This window comes from Seriola dumerili, unplaced genomic scaffold, assembly GCF_002260705.1.
Source record: "Seriola dumerili isolate Sdu_G_001 unplaced genomic scaffold, Sdu_1.0 BDQW01000044.1, whole genome shotgun sequence".
NCBI lineage: Eukaryota > Metazoa > Chordata > Actinopteri > Carangiformes > Carangidae > Seriola > Seriola dumerili.
The window spans coordinates 3,362,546-3,386,951 of NW_019174299.1; the positions used below are offsets into that span (position 1 = coordinate 3,362,546).

The window sequence follows — 24,406 nt, forward strand, 5'->3', positions numbered from 1 at the left end:
CAGGTACCTGTATTCTTGTTGGAAATCTGGACAAATGCCTAAAATGTAAATGTGCCACACGCCTTTAAAAGCAGGCAATCTGAATTTTAATATCTTCTCTTTTTTCTCTCTGGTGGGATAGAAGAATAGGTTTTTTGTTCATGTGCATTCTGTGTGGGGGCTGGTGTGGATTGCTGAGTGGGAGGGTCTGTTCATTCTGTCTTCAGCTTGTTCACTGTTACTGTAACACAAATGAGGATGATACTGTATCAGCTTCATGGCACATATCCATCCTGCAGATATATACACCGGTGTAGGTTGGTCTTTCTCCTTTTATGGCAGGACAATGAAAACTCATTACTCGTTATGTTGATAACAGCGTTTCTATACAAGGACAACAACACGTGCGGATGTTTACCAGCAGGGCTGTATGGCGGTGACCCCGAACAGCCTTGTGTAGCGGTGTGAGTCCATCTTTGGCGCGGAAGTCAATATGAGCCCCTCCCTCCACAAGGACCCGGATGGCCTCACCTCCACCCGGCTCACACTGCACCGCCAGGGACAGAGCAGTCTCTGAAGGACACACACACAAACACACACAAACACACACAAACACACACACACACACACACACACACACACACACGCACACACACACAGATAGAGATAAGGGTTTTTTAATGGTCTGAGGGATTGTTCTAGAGCAAAATCTAATTATTTGAGAGCCTCAGCTAGGTTTTTTTGCTCCTTTGCTTGGATTCCTGCAGAGTAGCAGCTTCCTCCTTGCAGATGAGACAGACATCAGTCGTATTTAACTACACAAAAAAATTTAAATAAATTGTTCACATCTTTTGAAACTGTTTGTCTTCCAGGTCAATCACTGTTCAAGGTTTAAAAGGAAACATTTTGGTGTCAAGTGTTTTTTTCCCCTTGCATTAAAACAGTGTACACTCTAAAAACAAGAAAGCTGATAAAACACTGGATTTATGTATTTTATTCAACTTTAGAAAAAAATATTTTTCTCCTTTATGATCTCACTTCTAGTTGCAGAGTGCAATAAATACAAAAGAAATAAATAGATAAAAGGGGTTTTCTGATCATAGCTAATGTGTTTATGATGACGAACTACAAAGACAGGTGCAGCTTCCTTTGCTGAAGGTACCCTGCTGAGTTTTCTTGTAAAACCAACATTTACATTCAGTGTTACTCACCTCAACACACTATGAGGTCTAAAACATGTTGAGGGCAGTTCCATCCTCGTAAAACATGTGCAAAGTCAACTGTTGAAATATTTTAAACCCTTCATTGTTTGTGTCCATGTTTACGAGCTAGCAGTCTTCCTCCTCTTATAATTATGCTGCATTATTGCACATGTTTGCTCATTACTGCCACCAGCTGTCGATCTGCGTCAAACCATCAGCAGGATGTGAAGTATTCACTCCTTTACTGAAGTAAAAGTACTACTACCACACTGTGAAAAATACTCCATTACTAGTTAAGGTACTGCACTGAATAAAGTAAAAGAATGTATAATAATGAATAATAACAAGAAAATGTACTTAAAGTATTAAAAGTTCTCAATACAGAAAAAAGTTATATATGACACCTTCACACTGCTTCACACCAACAGTAAACCACCAACACTGTTAATATTAAAAATAAATTACGATCATTAAAATAATTAAAAGGAAGAGCAGCAGCTTAAAAAGAAAAAAGAAGAAGCCTTGATCGATGAATCAATTAGTTGACTGACTGTTTCAGCTCTGCTTGTATTTTCTGTTGGGTAGTTTAATTCATAAGAAGGGCATAATATTTGTCCTTATACACAGTAGCTAATTGAGTAAAATTATGAGGGAATGAAACTGCCAAGAATAAATAAATGAATGAATGAATGAATGAATAAATAAATAAATAAATAAATACTGTAAATAAATAAATGTCATTAAATACAATATTTATTTACTTTATTTAGTTATTAATTTATTTTTGATTTTGGCATTTTCAGGCCTCTACACTAGTGATCAAAAACTCTTCTTTAAATACCAAAATGTGACAAAACTGGGAGTCTTCAGCCAGGCCAGTGGCTTCCTGACTGTAATTGGGTATAATGGTATAACCACCTGCAAATGTTCAAATTCATCTCTGCTAGAATGTCAGACAAAATAAAAGCTCCTCTGGAGATTTACTTCTGGAAACGGGTGTCATCCTACAAGCAGCAGCATCAGCTTCCAAGTCCATTCTGTATTTTCCACAGATGTCAGTTACGCTGACATCAAATCAAGCAACGAAGAAACTCAATAGAATTATTTCAAAATTAAAGCAACGCTGTGTCACAACTCTCTTAACCCAACTTCTTCAGCAAGAAAGTTCAATGGCATCTAGAAGAATAAAAGCATTCAAAGGCTTCCCAGTAAAAACATGGAACAGCGATCTGGCTGCCATGGCGACAGGAGAGTTTTTGGCAAAGAGGAGGAGTTTTATCTTCAAACAGCTTCTGTAAATCTCAAGTAAAATACAATTTGGGGACATGTTTTGAATGCACTTCCTCTGAAGTTACCATGTCGTGATGAACCCAGGGAATGACCATTTAGCGGTTGGCAGAGATGGAAGTGAGCTCCTCCTGACAGGAGCCATGCTGAATAAGGCAGAATTATTTCATGTCCACTCAGTGTGAGCCCTCTGCAGAGCATGGAGAGAGAGTTTCAGACAGGCAGACAGGTCAGATGTAAAAAGTGTTAACAATGGCGGGAATATCTCAGTCCTAAGACCACAGAACAGTGTTTTTCTAAAGGCTTTTGATCACCTCCTCGCCCTCCCTGCGCAGACCTAATGCTGCACTTACAGTTCATGGACAAACTGTCAGAACGCCTTGACACGGCTTCACAGTCAGCAGAGGAGAGGAGACTATTTGAGGCCATAGTTGACAATTTCTGGAGATGTGTGGTGATACGAAACAGCTTTCTAACACATTGAGTTTTACAGCCAACCATGTGTTACTGACTGGGGGGAGGGGGTTTACTTTAATCCATTATCGCCTTCACAAATAAACGTCTGCAAATCCACTTAGAAATCAGAATAAAACATGCTCCCTACAACTGCAGAACTTGCCTGAGAATCATCACTTTTTTCACATTTCCCTCATTATCAGACTAATTCAGTGAAAGCTGTCTGTACATCCATGGAAACACTGCAACAAGGAAGGAAGCTTACTTAATTTAATGGTGCAAATTGGCCAAAATGTAAATAAATATTAGCTCAAATAAAAGTTCAAATAAAACTAACAGCTCCCAAAGTATTGTGTGGCCTGTAGTTCCAAAACGTAGAGCATGATTATCTGCCAAATAGTAGTAAGGGGGCTTTGAAAACCCCTGATCTAATTAAATTAATTTGCTCTCATATATCAAGTATAAATTTAGGACAGCAGCAGAGAAACTGAGGTCCAATATCAAACCCTGATGTCCAAAGTAACAATAATCAACTGAAGAGTCTTTGTCAGGTGTCAGGTCTGTATAAACGCTTCCCCCTGTGAAATGAGTGCAGCGTGTTAGTGAAGGGGGTGGTTCATCAGGGCTCTCTGTTGCCCCCCGGTGTTCTGCAGTGGAAGTGTGTTTCACACCCGTGATGACAGGCTGTGTTTTGTGTTTTGACACTTGCTCCCAGAGTGGCTGGAGTGACACAGAGCAGCACACCCAAACTGTAAATGAGCCGTCTGCTGTGTCCCCCCCCCCCGAGCTCTAACAGGATCTGAGAAAAGCCACCAAATTGTGAACAGTGTTGGCTCAGATCCTTGACAGAGTGTTAGGCTAACATACTGTGTAGCTGGGGGCAGAAACAGAGGGGGGTGGGGGATGGGGGGGGCTGTTTGCTGAGAGTTTAAAGGTCGAGTTTATACAGTAAAGCCACAAGTCACATAGCCGCTGTGCTAATTTAGCCAGTTGGAGATGTTGAATCTCAAATACACATTTATACTGTATGTTTGTTGCTACATTATGACTACGAGGTAGTCATTACCTGACATTACATTATGGACAGACAGGACAACCCAATGAACTGACTGAGAGATGAAGGAAAACATTGGAAGATGTGTATACACAAGTATGTAGAGAATACTGCATAGGGAGTGATGGAGTAAGTGCAATGATTATCATCCTAAACTTCAAACCTATTTCCTAAATAATTTCACTTTTGCATGATGATCTACCTATTTGAACAGCCTTACTACTGTCAAAGACCAAACATTTTTTAGTATCCTGGGCACCGGCCAAAATGGTGACGTGATGGTCGGACTGGGACAAAATTCAGATCTGTGTGGTGCATGGATATTAAGAAGAAGGAGCAGTCTATGCTTTCGTGACCATGTGGAGTTTTCAATGGCAAGAGACCAGCAGCAGCGTAATGGTAAGTGCATGGAAGCAACGTCTACTGGCAGCAGTGTGACACCCTGGACACGCGCAGCACCCTGAATGACAGTCACACAGGTCCAGTAAAGAGGCTAACAGGGAGGGTAAAAACTTTTAGATGGCCCACTAATGCGAAAGCCCTCCCAGATTTGTCCAAGTATATATACCAAACTCTATCTGACTCTCCAGCACTGGCATAGCACTAAAACAAAGAGTGGAGATAAGTGGCAACATGGAGGACAGCGCTTCCTCAGGCTCTGTGCCCCTTCTTACCGCCGGTGTCAGCGTCCTGGTAGTTGGGATCCAGGCCCTTGTCTATGAACTTGGCCATCTTGTCCACAGCGCTGGTTTGAATATAATCCATGAATTTCTTCAGGCTGGCCTACATGTGGAGAGAGGAGTGCTGCTGTATTTACAGAGAACAGACTGAACTCAAGAACCAAGAAAAAGAAAATTATACAGTTCAGCTGAATAAGTTCATGTCACATCTGTGACGTATACATCTGTAAAGATATATACACATATACACACACACACACACACATATATATATATATATATTTAACTCATTCATGCTTGTATTGGCTTTTGGACTGAATGCATACAATGATAGATATGGACATTGTATCACAGGTTAATGACTTGCAATCCCGGTGCATTATAGAAAATTTGTAATGGCATGAAGATTTTTGGTGTATTTGTTTATCTTTATATAAGTATATTACAGTATGGTACAGAAACCCCATTGCAATAGTACAGAAGTATAGTACAGTATCATACACTGCAGTACAGTCAAGCTCACGAAGCGTGAATGGAAAAAAAAAAGGCACAGATAGATGCATCCTCACTCATGTATACACCTACACAAACATGCATACTGTACAGCACTGATGTTCATTGACTCACACTGCACCATGTAACACAGGAGGTGGGTTTCATACCTTAGTGTGCAGTTTGGCCAGTTGCTTCTCATCCAGATTGGTCTGTTTGTACACCCTGGTCTTGTATCGAAACTGAGAGGAAGAAAAAGGGAGAGGAAACGAAGAGTTAATCCTAACACAGAGGCCCTTTGTCCTCAATTCTCTTAGCTTTTGGCCTAGATCCACAAAATGGGGTCTGCAGATTTATTCTACAGAGAAGCTTTATCTGGTTTGCTGTACAAACCTCCGCTTCGACTGCATTGACGACAAGAAATGTGAAAGAAACGGTCTGGCTTTACAGCAGTTTAAAGGCGGTTTAGAGCCTCCACCGAGACGTAATGTAGCATGAAGAGAAGGTGACTGCACAGACTGGATATGGAGATTAGCAGCTGTAACACGGAAACAGAGCAGGGAAGCTGAACAGTTCTGTGACACTCCTCTAAGAAGTGTGCATGTAACTTCACTCATAAACCACGGTTTTATACTCTAACTTAAATAACTCGCAAATAGGAAGCACCATGACTCCAGTATCTTCCCAGCAGGGTAAATGATTTAAGATCATTTAAACAACAGAATTAAACTTTTGTGACGACCCTCAATATACAGCACACTTATATCTTAAACTTTCAAGGAGCAAGCCGTCATATCAGAGCCTGTTTTAACTGGTGCATGAATGAATAACAGTGGCATCTTGAGGACATTCAGGCTACATCACTTTCTTCACAACTGTGTCAAAGAAAGACTGAAATAGTACCTCCAAATATGGTACCCCTTTCTCAAAGGACTGTGGGTACTCTCTGAGCAGTCTCTCCTCTTCCAAGAACTTGGCATCGTGGCCGTCGGTGGCCGGCTGGAACAGACCATAGTTCAGGACGTCCCGCAGGGATTCGGTAAGGGAGCACAGCACCTGCTGCTTGGCCTTCCACACTGTGGCATCCGGGTTAAACCGCAAACATTTCTGCAGGAGATATAGAAGAAGGCAATCGCTCAGCTTTCAGCTCATGAAGCAACGATTATTCGTTAACTGAGAATTTTAAAAAAAATGACCTTTACTTGAATTAATACATTTCTTAACATGTGAACAGCCTTGTGGTTTAGAGGACATTAAGAGACGCCACAGTGGGAAAAAAAAACTGGTCACTTTTAATTCATCTTGACTGAGAAATAGACAAAAGGAACCACCTCATCTTAAGAAAGAGTTTTTGGTTTTCATAAATGCATAAATTGTGAAAAAGCCACAAATATTCTCAAACTAGATGCTTAAACTTTTAAACATGACTCTGCCTCAGGAGCTCAAGCTGGAATCCACCACATATGGGGTGAAATGATCTGTAATATTTTTAGGGGGGCCAGACCATCTGTGACTCTACTTGAATATTTCCACCATATTTCAGAAGGAAATATATTTCCTATATATAATACAGATAAATATATTTCCTATGATATAATACTTTTTACTCCATTTACTTTACAGCTATAGTCACTGGTTACCTTTCACATTAAGATTTTACATAAAACATATATGAGAAAAAACACATTATTGAAGATTAAACAGGTTTTTCCCAATATTTTTGGGATCATGTATGACTGCTCAGATGTGGCTCTTTGAAGGGGCCCGACTCTTAATTTGGGAACCGCTGGACCAACATACCTGACTTTTAGGTGGTTATAATCCAGTCTCACTACAAATTTAAATTCATGCTTATGCATCAATGTGTCAGTATTAACAATCTAATAATGTTATAGTCACATGAGCTATCACTAGTATTTTCGGTGCAGAACATTTGCTTGTAATGGGGTATTTGTACATTGCTGTATTGGTACTTTTACTTAAGTAAAGGAATCCCAGTACTTCTTCTTCCACAGGTAAAACAAATATTGACCTTTTCTTTTGGGGAAAAAAAAGGGTAGAACAATATTTTTCGAATTTCTGGTCTCATTGATCATCTCGTATCCCCTTAAAATTTATCTCAGGACCCCTTGGAAAGTCCTAGGGTCCCGTCCTGTGGCAGTGGGTGCTCACCCTGGACTGACTGCAGCACACTGAGGCTGTCCCCCGTCTGAGCCAGCAGGGGGAGACAGCAGCAGAGTTAAAACGGGGTGATTCCTGGTGGCCTCAGTTGGAAGACAGGATATGAATGGCAGTTTGGTGCAGCGTGAAGTGTTTCCGGTGGGGTCGTGAATGGCCAAATGCAGAACGGCTCAGAGGCTCAGTCAGCAAAGTGAAACATAGCTCACTACACAGATGGCTGACATAAGGCTTTTGGCACGGCTCTCTCTCTCTCTCTCTCTCTCTCTCTCTCTACCTCTCCTTGCCTGAAGTGGAGTTGGGATGTTCTTTGACCTTGAGGTAGCAGCAGGATGATTGGCCCATGCAGAGTGCAGCCAGCTGCAGGGATCCCTGCCTCTTACTGCATTACTGCACGGCCTCTCGTCTCCAGCCAACACTTCTGGCAGAACATTAGCTCATTCATTGTCACTCAATCTCTTCACACACACACATAGGCACACATTTCTCTGTGTGTTTCTGTGTGTGTGTGTGCGTCCTACAAAGAGAGAGATAAAAACCCTGCACGGGGGTTTTGTGCAGAGGAGTAACATAACATTTTCTCCCTCTATTTTATTCAGTGTCTCCATTCGCGCACAGCTAACCCGGTCACCATGGCAACCGGTTCATTAGTGGAGCAAGCTGCTTGTTGCCATAGAGACATCCCTGTGTTCCCTAGGAGATGGGGTACTGGGAGGGTGCGCGCGTGCATGATAGTGTGCATCAGTGTGCATGGGTTTCTTTTTCGTGTGTGTGTGTGTGTGTGTGTGTGTGTGTTTGTGTGTGTGTTACAGCAGCATTGCAATAAGAGAGCAGAGTAAAAGGGAGGGGAATGTCTCAGATTTTGAGTATGAGAGTGAAAGAGGATGAAGAGGTGTGTCTGTTTTTATTAGATTAGGTTTCACACTCACACACACACACACACACACACACACACACACACACACACACACACACACACACACACAAGCTTACACACTGCATTTACAGTCCCATCAAAGGATGCAAGCAAACACTCCAAAGTGAATCACAGCCACAGCAGGAGAAAATGAAGGTTTAGAATTCAGTCATCACACAGGAGCAATATTCCCACAGTCAGCCTGCACGATTATAAAACACTGATAATTAGCATAAACTAACGAAGTTTCAAACTCATTCACAGAGGCACAGCCATGCTGTTTATCGATCCATATACCTACAGGAATACAATTGATCCTCCAGCCAATTAGGGCTCATCATGGATTCATCGTCCTTATCAGACCTTCAAAACTGTTGTGTGAACAGTTGGTTTTCCCACTGATTCACCTCACTTTACTAACATTTTTTTATTAATTCAATAGTACAGCCTGTGCAACGTGCTTTACTAAAATCACAGCTATTATAGTCACAAACAGCCTTGAGACTTCACCTCCAGTGGTGTGCTTTGTGTGAAAATTGTTGAGGCTAAATGCCAAACTGTTATAATATCCTTGTTCAATGACAATATTGTTTCAGCGCCAAAATATAAAGAAATGAATGCCAAGAAGTTTTTGAGGGTTTTTTTTTGTTCTTTTTTTTTTTTCTTTTTAATTAATGCTCACAGGAACTGGTACTCATTGTACTTCAGCGGTACTCGGATAAGTAAAAGTAGCAGTGTAACATTGTAATAATACTTCATTACAACTAAAAGTCTTACATTCAAAATCCTATTTTAAAAAAAAACATTTTAAATAAAAGTATTCTCAGCTACTTTACGCATCAAATGTAAAAGTTCTTGTGCTGCAGACAGAGGCCCGCTGCCAGTGACACAGTACAGGAAACGGCAACATTGTTGTGTTCACTTCTCTAATCTTTACTTTTTATGTTTAATATTGGATAATATGATTTCTTCGAGCCTCAAACAGTTATGTAATAAAACCATCAACTGTGTCAAGAAAGGAATTCTTTCTTGCGGTGGAAACACGACAAGGGGCCTCAACTAGAGCCTAAAAGGTTAAAGGTTTAATCTTTAGAAATTCAGTATCTTAATATGAAAAGTAGCTTCAGCGTCAGATAAATGTAGTGAAGTAAAAAGTGAAATATTTCCCTCTGTGGAGAAGAGGGAATACTCAAGTAAAGTACAACCACCTGAAAAACAGTGTGCAGGATGTGAGTAAATGTCTTCTCCACCGCTGCTGTGTTTTCAGTTAAATATGATAAACCAGGATTAACACTGAACACCGAGCCAAAGCATTTATCCTTCTTCTCTACTGAAAATCACGCTGACTAAATTATTCATTCGATAACAGACAGGTAGAGGTGGTGCACACGATCGCCCGCTGCTGTTTTTCTTTTGATTTTTCACTTAATGTGCACAGAGGTACTTTTCCTGGAAGCATCGAGCCAGGACACCAGTTTCATTTAGAGGAAACACAGCAAACATCCAGAACAAACTTACAATCATAAATACCGCTCTACATGCACGTTAGCATGCCGGCTCTGAGTCTCATCCTGTTTACTTGATCAGAGCTCTGTCCAGGTTTGGTGACTCCTGCTGCATTTACCCGCTCAGCCGGATCCAGCTTCTCCATCTGATCGACTAAAGTGGGAAAACAAGCAACAATACAGTTTCTTCTCTTGATATTCAGTTGGTTGGTCATCAGCATCATCAAATCATTTACCGCCATTATTTTTTGTTTTACTGGCAGCTTTGAGTGGATGACGCACCTGGAAGCATCATCTGAGGATATGATGTTAACAAGGGTGAAATATAACCAGCATTCTGCCAGCGGTGGAAAGTAACTAAGTACATTTACTCAACTACTGTACTTAAGTAAGATGTTGAGGTACTTTACTTACACACACACACACCTTATACCTCTACTTCACAACATTTCAGAGGCAAATATATCCTCCTGTTAGATATAAAGCATTGTTCGGTGCGCAAAATATTATTATCAAGTAATTTAAGCCAGCAATCCAGTTCTTTAAGTCTCATTTCTTTGTTAAAAAATTTTTAAAAAATCTGACATTGCAGTAAGAACATTTTATATTATTTTAAACTGATTTAAAATAAAAGTTAATTGAATGCACTCTTCTTGCTGCACTGGAGATTTTTTCTAATAAGGGTTCGGGGGTTTTAGGGCGTATTTATGCACAGAAATGTCTGCATTAGATTTGGGGTTGTGCAGATTAAGTTGCCCAAGAAGAGTTTATCAGAGTAGTTTAAATTTTCACTTCAACCAACAACAAAAGTAAAAGACTACTTACACATTAACGCACCGGTAATAATAATCCTATAATATAATATGTATGTATATAGACTATTTTTATTCTTACGTCACTGGATTCTGCACAAACCTGACACCGACACATAGTCAAGATACTACTGTCTGTAAATGAGTCACAGCTTTTATATATAACCTATAACTTTCATATGATTTTTGGTTTTACATTAGAATGTGAACACAGCTTTAAGCCCTCCTGTTTCTCTGCTGGTTTTTTATCATTATTCAAACCTAAAATTCTGTCTTGCCTCCTAAAGCTGTGATCACACTTTCCCACTCACATACGCCCACTCACTCTGTCCATGCTGCTCTTTATCTTCCCCTGCCTATCTCTACCTTATTCTCCCTCCTCCTTCCCGCTCTCACTCCATCTCTCTGTAACAGCTCTGTCACTTATCTATGCAGGAATAAGAGTCTCTCTCTCTTTCCTCTCCATCTCTAGCTCTCTCTATCTCTGTCCCTCTGGCCTTTTTCTGCAGGGCCAAGTGCACGGGGACTAGAAGCCTTTAATGAGATCTATGGGGAAATAACCCCCCCACCACCACCAAACACACACACACACTCACAGACACGCCAGCCATGTCGCCATTTAAGTCAACTTCTCTCTCACTCTCAATATCTCTCTCTCTCTCTCTCGCCATCCCCTTTCTCTCTACAGCAGTTCATAAGATGAGTGAATTAATTTCATTTAAGCATTCCCGTCATCCCCTCTCTGCCTTGTGCTCTCTCTCTCTCTCTCTCCATTGTCTTTCTCTCGCTCTCTCACGCTGCCCTCCCTCCTCTTTTCCTCCCATCCATCCTTCTCTATTATCTCAGTTCCCCTATTCACCTTTGGGGCTCACCCTTTCATTAACATACCACCTCGACACTGCTGTAGAGCGGCACGGTGGACTCAGACTTGTAGTCTGAGTCGTTCACATATCCTAACTATAAGCACTGGAATATAAGAGTGTGTGTACTTGCGTGTATGTGTGTCTTCAGTGTTTGTGAGGCCAAATCCTGCCTCAGGGGATGCTGCTTATACTTCAGAGTTTGCGAGAATTCAGTTCGAGTCAAACAGCGGAGAAAAACTCATTTGTTTCATGCTGCTTAATGCGCTCGGCAAGCAAATGCCAACTTGTCTGCATGTGCACGAGTCTGACAATCCGATAAACCTGCAAACAAAACTGCCACGACCGCCTGCTGTGACACGATCATATCAACAACTTGTGACACACACGTCTGACTGTCACTGTGCACATAAGTGAGTTAATGGACCAGTGCCTTTTTCATCAGCCACCAGTGTTAGAGGAAGGATCAGTGCAGAGCGTCGAGGTCCAAAACCAGTAAACTCGGGAGTCACACTCATCAGTGGATGGAAAAGTATTCACATACTTTATTTCAGCACAAATGGCAAAATACTGGGCGGGACGGTGGTGCAGTAGCCAGCGCTGCCACCTCACCGGGTTTGAACCTGCCGGCTGTGTGGAGTGTGCATGTTCTCCCCGTGTCAGGCATGCAGACGTATGTCAGCCCTGTGATGGATTGGCAACCTGTCCAGGGTGCACCCCACCCTCGCCCAATGTCAGCTGGGATTAGCTCCAGTCCCTCGCAACGCTAAAAGGATAAGAGGGACGGCTGATGAATGAATGGCAAAATACTTTGTTAAGTTATGCATTCAACATTTTACTTGAGTAAAGATAGAAATTATTACCAACAAAATGGGCTTAAATGATCAAGATTATCGTGATTAGAAGTGCTCATTATGCAGACTGGCTCCTCCAATTTTCATATATATTATATTACAGGATTATTACTGATGTTTTAATATGTTAGCAGGATTCTATTATAGAAAGCCAAGGCGGAGCAAATTCTAATTACTTTATATACGGTGCATCAAATTGTTTCGTGTAAAATCATAATCTGCACAGTAACTAGTAACTATAGCTGTCAAATGAATGTATTTCCCTTTATAAATTTACTGGGGTAGAAGTATAAAGTAGTCTTTGATTTGTGGGTCAAAAGATTTGTAATGTTAAAACTGGGCTACATTTAAATAAAAGGGTTTTAGAGGAGCAGATTACAATTCAGAGCATTTCAAAGACAATATATCAATGTGAAGCAGGTCAGTAATACAGTCATTCAAATGTTGTTGAAACAACAGCTGTATGTCACTTCGACCTCTGAATGTGGCCCTGTTTCTAGACAAACGGAGCTGCAACTGACCTGCCAAAAAAAAAAAAAAAAAAAAAATCCCCAAAATGACGCTAACTGGGAATACTGAGGGTTGTACGCTTTCCTCAACACAGGTTTGGTACGCCAGAAGTGCTTTAACCTTCAAAAGATGGAATGGGACACGACATCAACTCTTACAGTGCAAAATAACTTTCTACACAACACCCCGATCTGTCTCTCTCTCCAGCATGAGACAACAGAATCCATCCAACTAAACCTCTCCTTGACCTATAAAGTCCAGATATGCAGCAGTGGCCAAAATCCCTTCCTGACAAATGCAGTAGACACAGACATTTCAGACTTTCTGTCAGCAGCAGTGTGGTCCTGATTGACAGTGACTCAAGAGATATCTCCCCAGTGGACTTCTACGGCTCTGTTCAGAGAGTTTTAACACACCAAAGGTAAATCATACCGAGGGAAAGCAGGACTATCAACAAATATTTTCTCTGAGTGCTCTCATGATTGCAGAAAGGTGAGTCCATCTGCTCAATGTGTGCACAAATAAAGGCTCCTAATGGCATTAGGGACACAGAAAAAGGCTTGGACTTAATATGCATTGCAATCCAGTCGTAGGAGCAGCCAAAATTAAACTATTTTCTACATGCCACCAAGTGCCTGTAAGCCTGCACACATTGAAGAGATTTTATTACTTTTCTGCATTCAGCAACTCATCTTTTGTCTTTGGGACAAAAAAAAAACCTGTGTCAGACGAACTGTATTGTCATCACAACTCTTTCTTTAAAGGACAGGCTCACAGTGTTTTGTGTGTCTTAATAGTCAGTTGCTGTACGAAAGGCTCCCTGTCTGATCATGCAGTAGCTCGGCCCCATCATCTGAGCACAGCCGCGCTCTGCTCAGCTGTTTCAGTCTATTCTGCTGCGTTCAAGATGCTAAGATGCAGCAATTGAAGTGCATTGCCTGAATTGTCAGTGGTCTGTGTTGCGTGGTGAACGGTGTGCGTCTCTGATGATAATCAAGTGTGAACACAATATGTTAGTTAATCTAGGTCATATTCATTGTCTGTAATATGTAGATTGTAAGGTTAGCATGCTTGTGGTTAGCACACAAGCTGTTAGTGCTCTAGCTAAATGTACATTACTTGCTATATACATGCCATTGAATGCTATAGTATTTTGTTTGGCAGTGATGGCGGATGCACCCTTGGTTATATTGGTTATGTTAAGAGTTAGTGTTAATATGAGTCATATGAGCCATTTGGTGTAGCGCTCACTGTAATCTGCCAATTTACAGTAGCAGTGTATTTCTTTAGGACTCCCAGCTAAACATTTCAGTAGCATGATAACAATGGCTGTGTTAGCACAGAAACAAGTTAATGATTATTCCTTTTATCTAATTTTTCTGATCACACACACACACACACACACACACACACACACACACACACACACACACACACACACACAAACACAAACGTATCTGCACATTGGGTATAAAAGAAAAGAAGACTGCTTCGTGGGTGTTCTTACCAAAACCACCTGAACAGCCCAGTGACCATCCAGAAACTAACACTACAGACTTATTCTGGTTCTCACCAACAGGTGCCCAAATGAACGATGACACAGGTTTTCATTGCTGCAGTCATTCCTCCAGTTCATATTGGCCTTTAAAATTACAGTACAGGGTCAATCTGAAGTTAAGAAGAGGCTTCTGCAGCCTGAGTCAGACAAATGAAAGGGTATCTTCAAACGTTACAGCCCGTTTTTTTTTTTTAATCGTCCTTCCACTGCAGCTCAGCAAAAAAAACACTATAAAGGCTGTAACTTTGGACGACACCCACTTGAACTGATTATCTCAGAATGCTGAAGCCTCACATTAGGTTCAGATGAACTTCGGGATACATTTTTGGACAAAACAAGAACTGTGGATTTTGTCCCCCATCACCTGCATTGAACGTGCATTAAGAAGTGATCTTTTAATGGCCCGTTTGAAAAGGAGGATTGATTACAGCAAGAAAAAACTGTGTCACCTGACTGTTGATTTTAAGACACACTCAAAAATGTCTGAACTTGTCCTTTAACTACCTGACAGATCTTTACCAAAAATATTTGGTTATAAAAAGTGTTTGCATTTTTTTTATTTTTGTTATAAATTGCATTATAATGTTAAAAAACAATTTCAACCGTTATATCATTATCAGATTTCTAACTATTTTTTCAGCACTAAAATATAGCTCAGGCTCTAATCACCAGGTGCCATTTACTGGGGTTTCAATCCAACCTTACGTAAAGCAGTCCCAGTGGAAACATAACATAAACTGCTGTATCAAAGTGAATTGGCGCAGGTAAATCTGTAATCACACAGCATGAAATGCATCATTTCAGGGATGTACAACACTGATTGATGAATATTCAACATTAGAAGCTATATTTCTGTCAAAAAAAAAGGTAGATACATCACTAACTACCAATGATTGTGTGTGTTTATGTTTCTGCTCTTTTGTCACTCAAAACCCCCCCCCCCTCAATTCATAACATTTGCATTTGCGTGCTACAGTCACTCCCTCATCTCATTACAACGCAATTAACGAGCAATTAGAGTTTATTGAGGGTGAATTAGCTGACATGTAGAACAGACCTAATGTACTGGGAGTGTAAAGGGATATTACCCGACACCAGTGAGAGAAGGAGGTGGAGGAGAGAGGGCAGGAGATGAAGCAGAGAGAAATAAAAAAAAAAAAGAAAGAAGATCAGAGAGGATTTTATTCTGAAAGTACAGGGTGCGAATGAGCGAAAAGTGGCCTGAAGAGGGTGAGTCAGAGTGAGAGAGAGGGAGACAGAGTAAATGTTGGTAAGTGCTGGTGGGTTATAACTCTCATGACCTTGGGAAGCAAGGCTAAGTGTACCGAGTCAGTGCATCTTGGCAAGAAGTCTGTGAAGTCATGTTTTATCTCTCAGTGCTAATGTTTATCTGCATGTCTGAGTATGTGAGTTTAATAAAATCAGACACATGAAGCAGAGAAGAGAAAAGATTAAGAAGATGAGAAGTAAGAGGTGAAAATCCTGTACCGTTAGACTGATATATCTGATCATTGCTGCATGTTTTTGGATAAACCTGCACATTAGCCCGTTAGTGTCATCCTCATCTGTCAGCCAAGCTAATGAACATGATTATACAGTACTTGTCAATCTTGCGTCCACAAATAGAGACACTGTGACGAAGAACATTTAAAGATTCTGAGATATTAGGAAAAACGTTTTAGTTATGAGAAGAATGAAAATATAGTTAATAAATATTGGCTTGTAAGTCAAAAAACTCAAGACTAAAGATACAGTATATATTGATCCCTATGTTTTAAATTGCACCTCTCTGCTACTCATTAAAACATGTGCAGAGGCATGAAGACCTTTCCTGTTAAAAGACTCACAGAGAAAGGCGAATCTGTCCTTCCGTGATAAACAAATTAATTTCTGTTGTTGTTAAACATTTAGCGCATGTGATGAGGAGGAATTAACACTGTACTTGATTGCTAATACGTCATGTTGTGACACTTATTGTGGGTTTCACATGGGGATGTTTATTATCTCATATAGTGTAAATGTGGTTTCGTGGGACTTTCTCACCCTGGCGAGGATCAAATTTAGATAAAAAAAAAAGTGCATATTTACAATTTCAAGGAGGTGTGAACATGGTCTGATCCAGAGATACAGAAAAATCCACATAAAATTCAACTTACCGGCAGCTTAAAAAAGTCAAATATCAATCAGCAACAGAAGCCTTTCTGTACTTTAATCTGATTCCACCTTTATGTATTTCTGTCTGCTTCACTTTATCCGTCTGGATCTATCTCTTTCTAACTCTGTCATCCTCTGTCTACCTTTATCTCTCTTCAGCTGTCTTTCTCAGCTACCTTCTACCTACTTTGATCAATCTCTATCTCTGTCTACATCCATTTACCCGTATCTGTTTTATTTCTTTCTTTCATTCATCCACCTCTATCACCTTTTTCTCTCTCTCTGTCTCTCTCTCTCTCTCGCTTTCTCATGTCATGTGCCACATCATACCACCATGTGTTTTATGGTACCAAGGTTTTAACCCCATTCCCCTCTTTTCACAATTAAACTTTGATGCCGATTTGTTAGAATAAATAGGGAGCGGTGAATTATTTATGGTTAGATTTAAAAACACGGAATCAAGCAGAAGTGTCTGCATGTGTGTGTGTGTGTGTGTGTGTGGATACACACACACACACAGCTGAAGACACCCATGCACAGATCAATAATAAATCACACAGCAGCAAGAGGGAGGAAGAAGCGTTGAGCGAAGGCATTTATAGTGCACTGAGATGGTAAATATAAAATATGGACACACACACACACCCTTGCAAATACATTTATTTCATTTGCAGTTTTATTCTTGCTGATGATTTATAAAGCCGACACGTTGCAGAAGCCCCGATCGCTTAATAGAAAGGATAGAAGAGGACAGTCAGCTGATGTCTGAGGAACTCGGCCTTCTGATTGTCAAGCACAAAGCCGGTCTGGTATAGCTTTAATCTGGCTATGAGCAAAGATGCACACTTCTCTCTGCTTCTCCTCCCACTCAAAAACACACACACACACACACACAAACACTTGGATTCAGCCTCAGTCCCATGTAGCCCGATTCTCTGCTCTTCATAATTAAATTATCAGGATAATTGTGTTACTATTCACCCATCAGGAAAACACAGGGGGAGGGGGGGGCTAGCCCTGCCTGGGCGTCTGGCAACTTCCTCATGTGTGGGAGAATGGCCACTGTACATGGAGGCAGCTGCATCTCCAACCTGTGAAGCAAATTTCGACACTCTCCTGATGGAAGCTTTCGCACTGATGTGATGTAAGAGACCGCATCTGGGAAATGGAGAGCGATGGCGGATCGGTCTATCATGATTCTGGACAGCCCTCTTAAAACCAGTCACACCGTAAAGGGCTTTTCATGGCATGTTTTATCGCACCATTTAAAAGCTCTTTTGCAACATTAAGCCAGAGGCAGTTCCCCCCCACTACACACTTTACCCTCCTCTCTTCACTTCAACTTCCCTCTCTCTGAAACCTTTCATGCTTGCAGTGTTTTTCTGTTGATTTTTTCTTTTAAATCAAATTCTTGCCCATATATTCTCACTGTGATTGCTCTTGTATGCAATTTGGCTCTGTCTCCCGCTGTCTCTCTCTTTGTCTCCAGAGCTGGGTCACCTTGAAAGTCTCGCTCGCCATCTCAGAGCAGTCACTCTGCTGACGAGTATTTGCGGTCCTCTCAGTTTTACCACTGGTGATGCAGTGAAAGAGAGAGAGAGAGAGAGAGAGAGAGAGAGAGAGAGAGAGAGAGAGAATCTAATCGACGTAATGCGCCCAGTCCTGGGAGATTTGTAGTGTTTCTGGAGCTCAGCGCTTTGCAGGTTTTGACTGAACTGACCACACACACTGTCATACACTCATGGACACCGTTATGAGACGATGGATGGGCCCCGGGGCACAGACGTCGAACATTGGCTCCCTCCTACCTAACATCAGTCTTCAAAGTCCCAGGGCTCACACTGTCTTGTGTCAGTGCGGTGGCATGAATGTTCTACAGAAAACCGGAGGGGACAAACACTTCTTTTGAAGGTGTCGTGATGGTTTTCTTGTTGTGACATCTCTAAAGCGAAAGTTAAAGCTTCTCCTTTGTGAACTTTTAACTAAAGTTTTTCACTCTCTAACAAGAAATCCATCCACTTATCTTCTGTAGGGTCGTTAAAATTATCTGATAGTGGGGCGTCGTGTAGCGTAGTGGTCTAAGCAGGCGCCCCATGTGTAGAGGCTACAGTCCTCGCTGCAGTTGGCCCCGGTTCGAATCCCGCATCGGACGGCCTTTCGCTGCATGTCATTCCCCCTCTCTGCCTCCCTGTTTCCTGTCTCTCTCCACTATACTATCAAATAAAGGCATAAAAAGCCCAAAAAATTATACTTTAAAAAAAAAAATTATCTGATAGTACCTGAACGCATCGTTTGTTAAAGGGATAGTTTGACAGTATGGGAAACGAGTTAGATGAGCCTAGCTAAGCACAAAGACCGGAAACGGGGGGAAACAGCTAGCTTTGCATTGGCTACCAGCACACAAATAGTTGTTTTTACACTTTCCTTTAAATAAACAAGATATAACTTGTTAATTAGAGGTGCTGGTAGGGGGAGTTTGTTGCCTTTGGACAGAGCCAGACCAGCAGTACACCTTTGTTTCCACGCTAACCAGGTGCTGACTTTTGGCCTTATTTTGACAAAAAAGCAAAGGTGAACAAACTAATGTTGCAGGAGCTGGGTGGGATTGAGACCCTTTGTGTCTGTATTTGTGTGTGTATGTGTATGTGTGTGTGTGTGTGTGTGCGTGTGTGTGTGTGTGTGTGCGTGTGTGTGTGTGTGTGTGCGTGTGTGTGTGTGTGTGTGCGTGTGTGTGTGTGTGTGTGCGTGTGGGTGTGTGTGTGTGCGTGCGCAGAGACAGCACTGACCGTTTGCTTTATGTCTGGAATCCCAATACGAAACACCATCATGGCGATGTGGGCGTCCTCAGATGGCACCGAGCTGGCGCTGCGCTCCTTCAGCCTCCTCTGCTGCTGCTGCTGTATCTGATTGGCTGGCTGTTGGTGTGTGGGTGCGGGGTTGGATGAATAGGGGTTAGTGGTGTGCACAGGGTTCCCTGGCCGGATCTGTCTGTCCCCGCTGGGTCGTCCGGCCAGTTTACCTGACTGCCTGTGTACTTCACCTCTGCCCCCCCTTGACAGGCCTCCTCGCCTGACCTCCTCCACCATCTCCTCCTCATCATCTTCCTCCTCCCCCTCCAGCTCGCCATTCTCCTCCTCCTCCCCATCCTCATCACGCTCATCTTCTTCCATTTCCTCCTCCTCTTCCTCCTCCTCTTCTTCCTCGTCCTCTGCCCCTGGATAGAGGTGTCGATTGTTTCCCAGCATCCTTTGTTGCTCCTCGTCGCTGGACAGGGGGCTGAATGGCATCGTCATGGCGACAGAGAGGGGGGCACCAGTGTCAACACCATCATTCCCAGAGAGACACTGCATGGGGGGGAGGAAGGAGGAGAAGACATGATCAAAACAGAGACAAAGAAAAACAACAGAAGAAGTTTATAAGTTTTTCCTCGCTCTAACAAACTCTGGTCTCTATGGAAACGGACTGCTTCAGCTCCAGCCATGCAGCACTTCTAACCCTCACTGCATGATCACATACTATTCACACCTCATGTATAAACCAATCCACTTGTGCTGTTAATTTTCAGCCTCCAGACTCTCGCCAGACATTCAGCCTTCCTGCCTGTGCCGTTAAACTCCAGATGAGTGAACGCTCAGACACATGGCGAAATGCCCTAACGAAAGCACAACTGTGCCATGTACGACTTTAGACGGCAGTGCTGCACAGAGTCGTACGTTAGCTTAAAGTACAACCATGAAGAGCTGCATTACTGAGGTCCTATGTACACTAAACTAACTTGGGGATCTCCTGGCCATTAGCAGCCATCAGACAGAAATCCCACCTTTTACACCATAAATATTGAAATCCATGGGGCAAGGATTTCTACACTGAGCACATTCATGCTCCACAGAAAACAAACTTTTGGATACTGTTGAAAGCTGTTTTAGTGACGTCTTCAGCCAAAAATATAACTTTGCAACATACTCTCATACTATAATAAGCAGATTGTTATAAACTTTCAAATTCATGTTCCCTGAAGGAGAAACCTTTTGACTTGAGTGGCTCCATAACTATTGTAGCACTTCTAAAAAAAATCATATTGCAACTATTTTGTCAGATGTTACGATTGAGATATGAGTCATGATTTCAGTGGGAATGGTCATTTTTGCATTTCATTTTTTTTAAAATTATGATGTGATTATTTATGGTCTGTTGTGACACATTTGACCTTTATCAAAAAAATTGCCACTTCTGCAATTTGGATATTGCACTTGGCCATATTGCAATTTCAATATTTCAATTACTTCATTGTAAGGCTCTAAAATAATCATAAAGAACAACAGTGAATTGTTTGTTATTTATGACATATTGTCAGTTATAATAAACAAGGCAGCCTGCAGTGAACTGATATTCAATCGATATCTTTGAACCATTTAAATATAAGTGTTTCCTCCCAACAACTCTCCTTTTAAAAAAAAAATCAATTGAAAGATACATTAAAAATGATTTTTTTTACTGCAGTTTCTTAAGGCAGGTTGAAACTAAATGTCAGTTGTTACTAATTCAGTCCATTGAAGCTGTGTGAAAAAGCCAATAATAACCTACACAACAGACTATTCATCACTGCATGTCTGCAATATAGACACTCTCAGTGGACAACAGCTCTTCATATGATGAACTATACACTCTTTTGCCATCCCCCCTGAGAGAGCCAAGAGAAGCCACTTCAGAGCATCAGTGATGCGGCGCTGCATTCAGTGTACGAGCTGAGCAAGATAACAGATCTGCCCCTGGTGGCTCCTGGTTGACTTCAGGATTTTCAGCACCACTACATTCTGGACAGCTCCTCACCGAGCCAAACAAACGACAGGAGGGACGACGTTCAAATCCACAGGAGGATTGACAGGACTCCCTCTAAAGACCCACAAGGTACACATTACAAGCAAGCTGAAGGTCAAAATTCATTCATTGTCCAGTGCAATTGTCCAACTTCTGCCTGCTTTTGATTACGGTGATAGTGTGTTAATGCAGCCTCTCCCTCCAACTGGAGGCCTCTCGACTCTGCGTCACGGTGCATTGCACTTATCAAATTCCTCACTCACGATTACATCTAATGTGAAAAAGTGGGATGGTCTTCCTTAACTGACAGAACAGATTTGTATTGTATGTTATTCTTCTATATGGCTCTGCCCCAAAAACCTGCCTCATTAACTCTGCTCTCTGGCCTCATACAAACACAGCAGTTACAGTGTCAGGTCACAGTATATTTTAACATCATGTACCACTGACTGATCTTGGGGCAACTGGGTTCAGCTCCCTACAAATGGAATGAGCTCTCTCATTTCACTGGAGGATAATAAAAGAAAACTCAAGAAAACACAATTTCACTTGTAATTGCTTTACTTAATGTAAAACTGTTGTGTTTATTCTACTTAAACTGGTCTCTATTGAAAAAGAGGTGATAATCTCAATGAGACTATCAGTTGAAATAACGGATTCAATAAAACTGACCAATCAACAGAGAGAGGGAGAGAGAGCTGAAGAAACACAAAAGAAACATCTGATTTTAAAGTAACTTATTTGTTCAACTATTTTTTTTTACTTCTCTTCCACTACATTTCAGACAGAAATATCACACTTTTTACTCCACTGCATTTATTTGACAGCTGTAGTAATTAGTTACTTTGCAGATTTTACATACAGATCTTAATAGCTCTTGCACCAGTGATCTGAAAATGATGCAAAAACAAAACTGTACAAAACTGAACTTCGGATGACAGTTTCCCATCTAAACATTCATCTAGAAAAAAAAGAATCAGCATCAAGTTCCTGTTTGTTTTCATTTCACTTTGAATGAATATCAAGTGCAGAATAATGAGGCGACTTTAAATTGTAAATGGACTTGGTAATGTGTCGGTGTCAGTGTTTATACGTGTGTGCTGAGGCAGCTGAGAGACATGAGGGACTCATGGGAGCCATGTTGTGAGGGAAAGAATATGTGTCAGACATATAACATCAAGGCTTTCGTCATGGGACACTGAGTGAGAGCTAAAACTACCGGCTGTCCAGAACGACGTAGGGGGAGAGAGGGGGAGATGAAAAATGAAGAGGTGCCACAAGAAAATGAAAAAGAAAAGGGAAGGGAGTGTGCACAACAGCACCTAGAATGTGACAAAGAATATCTATTTTATTTAGTCTTTAGTCTTAAAATCTTATTCATTTTGGAAAATAAAAACATGGCAGTAAAGGGAGACTTTACTCCTTTACGCGTTTGTTGGCAACACATGAAATAAATGAAGGTGCTTTAGAGAAAACTGGAATTCCTGCTGCAAAAACACAATTTCAAAGCTCAACGTGAGGCTAAACGACTCGTTAAACTGGACATTTCTTTCTCTTCGGGCACTGCATCTCAGTTTTCTCTCTCTTTTCGATTTCTCCTCACGTCTCACACTTACAAATACACTGAGTGTTGGAGTGGTTGTGACAAACACTGGGCTCTCTGGCAGGGTTTCTGCTTTACAACTTTTGAAAAGCCTATTAGCGGGCAAACTTGTGTTCACAGCCATGAAGAAAGACGGATGTCAGACCAGGGTGCATGTTAAACTGTAGAAGTTTAACATTCAGATGGCATCAACCACTGATGTAGACAAGGAGCTCAGACTTGTAACACTTGACACCCAGTGACAAACAGTAAATTCGTCATTATCATCATCACTTTGCACTTTGCATCCCGTATCACTGCTTAAATGTGTGAGTAGCCTTTTAGTAGCCTGTCTTACTACTTCATGTACTCTTGAGTTAATAAATCCACATCCATCCATCCTTATTCTATGATTTCATCCTGTGTTTTGAATTTAAATCTTCGTGTCTACAGTAGTAAATAGTAACTGCAGCCATCAGACAAATAGTGAAGTATGTCAAGTATAAAGTTGCGTGAAATGAAAGTATCTAAAAGTATATTTAACTAAAGCACTTGAGTAAATGTAAACAGAAATGAGTATTAACTGTGCCTGTGTTTCACCAGTTATTGCATTTTTAAAGCGTTGGAAAAAGGTTAAAAAGCCTCCCTTAAATGTAAATGAAAATTAATGAGGCCTCTTATATAAAGCTGTTCCTGACAATTTAGAGGAGTGCTGGAGGAATGAAAGAAAACCGATGAAATTAGAGCGAGCCTGTGAAACTAAACCGAGAGGGAGAGAGAGAGAGAAGACGACCGGGGCGGAGAAGAAGGCTGCGAACCAAATTGATGAATAAAAGAGACAAGGGCAGGCAGAGGAAGAAGGGGGGGGGGGACTAGCATGGCTGTCAGAAAGCTGACCAACCAGAGAGAGGCACCTACAGAGGATATGATAATAAATGGAAATATACAATCCCTTTTTTTTTTGCATAGTGCTGAGTAATCAAAGATAGGGAAAGCCGGAGAGGAAGGAGAGGGGGGAGACAAAGGGGGAAGCAGGAAGGTAAGAGAGGCATGTGAAAGAGAGACACTGAGAAGAAGTGGGGAAAAGATGGCAAAGTGACAGAGGGAATAAAACAAGACTGAGAGTGTACAGCCATGCTGGAGGCTCTGTTAGGCTCATAGTCCTGGGAGCTAAACACTAACACATCTGAAGGCCAACTCGTTTTGCACACAGAGTCTGTGTGACATAAATTTTGTCAGCTGCACAAGTCTGCAAAGGTCAGCCCAACATTTGTGACACTGCAAACCGGGCACTTGTTTAGTGAGGCTGATGGGAATGTGGTAGTGTATGTGCTGTGGTATTTGCAGGTCATAAACCAAAGAATTGGACAAGTTCCTCATTATATTATATCGAGACATTTCACTACAAACCACAAAATGTGGTAGTGTTCAATGAAATGTCAGAGGCTCATCGAAGTCAGGAAGATACTTCGTCTGGGAACCATGAATGTCTGTACAAAATTTTGTCGG

The 24,406-nt window shown here is 41.5% G+C and overlaps 1 protein-coding gene across 1 annotated transcript in view; it reads right to left on the minus strand.

Annotated features, from left to right (window-relative positions):
• Positions 1-19,790, minus strand: part of shank1 (SH3 and multiple ankyrin repeat domains 1) — a 57,823-nt gene extending 38,033 nt beyond the window's left edge. The window contains exons 1-5 of the mRNA XM_022739555.1: positions 19,284-19,790; positions 6,054-6,257; positions 5,321-5,392; positions 4,653-4,761; positions 398-552 (exon numbers count right to left, since the gene is read on the minus strand). Coding sequence (XP_022595276.1) covers positions 398-552; positions 4,653-4,761; positions 5,321-5,392; positions 6,054-6,257; positions 19,284-19,790 — 1,047 coding nt within the window. The remainder of the gene's footprint in view (positions 1-397; positions 553-4,652; positions 4,762-5,320; positions 5,393-6,053; positions 6,258-19,283) is intronic.
• Positions 19,791-24,406: the final 4,616 nt, after the last annotated feature.